Here is a 4,329-nt window from a genome sequence, read left to right as displayed (position 1 = left end):
AGCCGTGTTCTTGGTATAACCACTTCTAGCGGGGGCGTACATTTTCGTGAACCCGCTGGGTGTGGTTAATCTCCTGTAAACATGTTACAATCTGCTTTTTCAATCTCCTTTAGATCTACCAACAACCATGTAGTGCAAGGACCTCCCTGACTGCATACAATTTGATTTAGGTAGGTTCTCATATTACATACATTTGGTCAACCTAAATATTAGGGCTGCAACTGATGATTGATTTCATAATCGATTAGCCGATTATTTTTATATTAAATAAATCCCATCCTTAATTTAAAATAAAATACACAAATGCAGTGTTACAAACATAAAGTTTACTTCAGAATAAAACTGCATGCACAAATAATTAATTGTAAGCACATGGCGCTTGAATAGCTTCAGCCAGGGAATGACAGCTGCCAGTGGCAAGATTCCGCAGACAGCAGCTGAATGTAAATACAGCAGGTAGTGGGCTGGTGCAATAGCCAGCCTCCTATTGGCCATTTCAAATAGCAGGCTGGTTATTGCACCCACCCACTGCTTGCTGTGCCCTCCTCCCAGCGTGGAGGAGAGAGCTAGGGGATCCAACCAACTAATCAATAAAGAGAATAGTTGACAACTATTGTCATAATGGATTATTAGTGATTAGTGATTGGTTGCAGCCCTACTAAATATTATTTGTTCAGACTGTAAAGCTGGATGCAATCAGATTGTAAAATGTTCTTTTATTTGTACTAGAACAAACCATTCATTGCATTTGTATCAAATCAGAGAGGCTTCATAGTTGATGGTAGATTGCACAATCAGATTGTATAGTGCATGGTCAGCTTTAAAGAACTCCTGGCAAACAAAATCTTAAACCCTGCAGTGGGACTACCCCCCACTGCAAGGGTTGATTGTTTGCTTTACCTAGGGAGCTAAAATAACAAGAGCTATACTCCCCTGAACTGCGTTCTTGGCTGGCTCCTAGACTGGTCCCTTTGGCCTCTCTCCCCCTTCAGTGATTGAATGTTCCTTGGCATCCTCATGCTCTATACATTGTATGGGACATGATGACTCACAGGACCTTAGACTGCAGGAGCAGAGGGAGAGACAGGCTGAAGGGACTGGTCTAGGAGCCAATCCACTCTGTGGTTCAGATGAGTATGTCTCTGTTATTCTAGCAAAACAAGCAATTAACATTTGCAGGGCGAGGGTAGCCCCATTGCAAGGGATACATTTTTTATTTGTCCAGAGTTCTTCTTTAAGTGTATAGAGACCCATGTTTTGGTAAATCTAAAGTAGTTTGTACAGTCAGATTGAATCGTCTATGGAGATATTTTAAAAAAAATTGAATATTTCCAGAGCAACAAGGGACCAGTTGGGCCCTGCCCCTGTCTTCCACTTTTTGTCGTTTCATCCCATTCCCTCTCCCTGTTTACACAGATCTCTGCTTCCAGCTACTAAAATGACAGGTGGCTTCCCATATCCTGCTCCGATCCGTGCAGCATTCAGTAACAGCACACACATCCTCACAGCGCTCCCACCGCTATGTGTACAAACATTTCCGGCTCCAGGGTTCAAGCTCCATGCATGGAGCGGCTCGGAGTCACATGGAGCGGCTCGGAGTCACATGACGCGTCACATGACAGCGGCTCCCGCACGGCTCGTCCTCAGTATTCCCCCAGCTCGGGGACGGTCTGTAGGATCATTACGCGGTGTGACGTCACAGGGAGACATTCCAGAGCCCGCCCATGTGGCTGTGTGCGCTGTGAGCGGAGAGGGCGATGGAGGTTTACATTCCATCGTTTCGCTATGAAGATAGTGACCTGGAGAAGGGATACACGGTAGGGAGAAGGCGGCACGGACTGCTGTACGGAGACTGTACACGATTATGTAATGGCAGCGTATTAGGTGCTGATGGGAGGCTGCGTCCTATTAGTAGAATAGAGATGTACATAAATTCTATGGGGTGATCTCTATAATGATGGATATCCCCTGACTAGTACATTCACCTACATGAAGGCGACATCACAAGTGCTTGGATTGGCATGCAGGATCCACAAACATGTATGCCTGGGTGTGCTGAGCGTTCTTGTTTATGGCAATAGCTCAGAGAGCTCTCCCAGGTACCTCCAGTGTCGGCGTTATTGGGGGAAATGCCAGTGATCAGCTGATGAAATCTAACAGGTTTTTTTCTCGAGTCCAGTATGATGATGTGCCCAAACTTCCAAAACTGGATCTGGTTTTAGAATTAATTGGGGGAATATACAGACGTCCCAACCTGCAAAACCTTATTTCAGGGAGGTGCCTTTCTCATTTCAGGGAGGTACCTTCTCTGTTTTTTTTTATTTTGACAGCGGCCGTTGGCCACCTTCACAATAAAAAAACAAAACTAAATAGCAGGGGAATAAATAGCTAGGCTGCTATTGTTCATTTCAAATTGCAATAGCCAATAGCAGGCTTGCTCTTGAGCACCTCAGGTCCACCTCTGATTGACCTGCTGATTGACAGCAGCAGCATAGTATATTAATAATCACTATCGATGATTGAAAAAGTTGACAACTTTTTCAATAATCGATTATAATCGATTATGTCGATTAGTTGTTGCAGCCCTAGAAGTGTGCCACTCACCCTCCACAGGCGTCTTCTATCGGCTCCGCCTCGGCACTCACAAGGTGTCTGCAGAGCTAGCTCAGGGACTTTTGTCTCCAGCCAATCACAGGCCGCCCTGCCGTGCCTAAACCCCTTCCACTGACCAGCCACCGTTACAGGATCTACAGGCACAAACTTTTTTTTCCGTTACAGCTAAAAACTTTATTTATACTCAGCAGAACTAGTGAGCTCAGCAGACCCGGAAAGGTTTCAATCCTTTCCGGGATAAAATGTCTCTCTTGCGGGCGTCCGGGAGCCGCTATGTAGTAGCGGGAGACTCCCGGAACGTCCGGGAGACTTGGGATGTCTGGAATATATCAAAACTGGAGCAGACAGAATCCGGAGCAGTAACCAATCAGATTCTTTGGAAAGCTTAACTGAAGATAGAAGCTGATTATTTGCCACGGGCAACTGCTCCAGATTATGTCTTCTCCTGTTTTGGTAAATTCCCCCCATTAAAGGAGAACTATGGGGTTAAAGCTTTTCCCCATAGTTCTCCTTAGGGTAACGGGAGGACACAAACTAGCGTCCTCCCGTCACCCTAAGCCCAGTATACCGCGAGCTACAGCTTGCGGTATACTGAGACGCTGCAGTATACCGCGAGCTACTGCTCGGGGTATACAGAGACGCTGAAGCGGATCCCAACAATTATGTCTGGATCCGCCCAGCTGTGTGAGTGACAGCTGGCTCTGCCTATCTAGAGGCAGAGCCAGCTATACCCGCCCCCTCCCACGTCCGATCCGCCAGTCATCGCTGGCGGGGAGGGGGGAATCCAGCCCCTCCCTGTCACGGCAGAGAGCTGTGACAGGATCGAGAAGTGAGCGAACGCCGGTATGTGTTCGCTCACCTTCCGCTCTACTGAGCCGACCTGTGACAGTCTTATTTGCCACGGGCAACTGCTCCAGATTATGTCTTCTCCTGTTTTGGTAAATTCCCCCCATTAAAGGAGAACTATGGGGTTAAAGCTTTTCCCCATAGTTCTCCTTAGGGTAACGGGAGGACACAAACTAGCGTCCTCCCGTCACCCTAAGCCCAGTATACCGCGAGCTACAGCTTGCGGTATACTGAGACGCTGCAGTATACCGCGAGCTACTGCTCGGGGTATACAGAGACGCTGAAGCGGATCCCAACAATTATGTCTGGATCCGCCCAGCTGTGTGAGTGACAGCTGGCTCTGCCTATCTAGAGGCAGAGCCAGCTATACCCGCCCCCTCCCACGTCCGATCCGCCAGTCATCGCTGGCGGGGAGGGGGGAATCCAGCCCCTCCCTGTCACGGCAGAGAGCTGTGACAGGATCGAGAAGTGAGCGAACGCCGGTATGTGTTCGCTCACCTTCCGCTCTACTGAGCCGACCTGTGACAGTCTCATTGTCACAGGTCGGCTAGAACTATGAGGTGAGTGAAAAACACTCCTCATAGTTCTCCTTTAAGGCTAAAATCTGGTAATTAAATAATACCCCAGCAGTGCCCCCGTACTGCAAGGGTTGGGTCTAGGTGTAGAGGAATAAGGAGTAATGCCTTACTTCTCCCTCCATCTGTGTGACCGTTCCCCCTGAGCTTCCTCTCTAGGATGCTCCTGGCCGGCAGTCACATGCTGACCCCATCAGGTACAATGTCGGGCCAATAGCCATGCATTGTATGTGAGGATGCCGAGGGGCCACAACCCAGAGTGTCATGGAGATGATGATAGTATTTCACCGCATTC

The 4,329-nt window shown here is 48.2% G+C and overlaps 1 protein-coding gene across 1 annotated transcript in view; it reads left to right on the top strand.

Annotated features, from left to right (window-relative positions):
• The first annotated feature begins 1,591 nt into the window (after positions 1-1,591).
• Positions 1,592-4,329, top strand: part of SNX24 (sorting nexin 24) — a 112,559-nt gene continuing 109,821 nt past the window's right edge. The window contains exon 1 of the mRNA XM_018571180.1: positions 1,592-1,817. Within this exon, the coding sequence (XP_018426682.1) occupies positions 1,758-1,817 (60 nt within the window). The 5' untranslated portion in view covers positions 1,592-1,757. The remainder of the gene's footprint in view (positions 1,818-4,329) is intronic.

This window comes from Nanorana parkeri, unplaced genomic scaffold (genome assembly GCF_000935625.1).
Source record: "Nanorana parkeri isolate BGI_ZX_2015 unplaced genomic scaffold, ASM93562v1 scaffold40, whole genome shotgun sequence".
Taxonomy (NCBI): Eukaryota; Metazoa; Chordata; class Amphibia; order Anura; family Dicroglossidae; genus Nanorana; species Nanorana parkeri.
The sequence above is the reverse complement of the archived record's forward strand: the minus strand, read 5'-3'. Positions and strand labels throughout refer to the sequence as shown.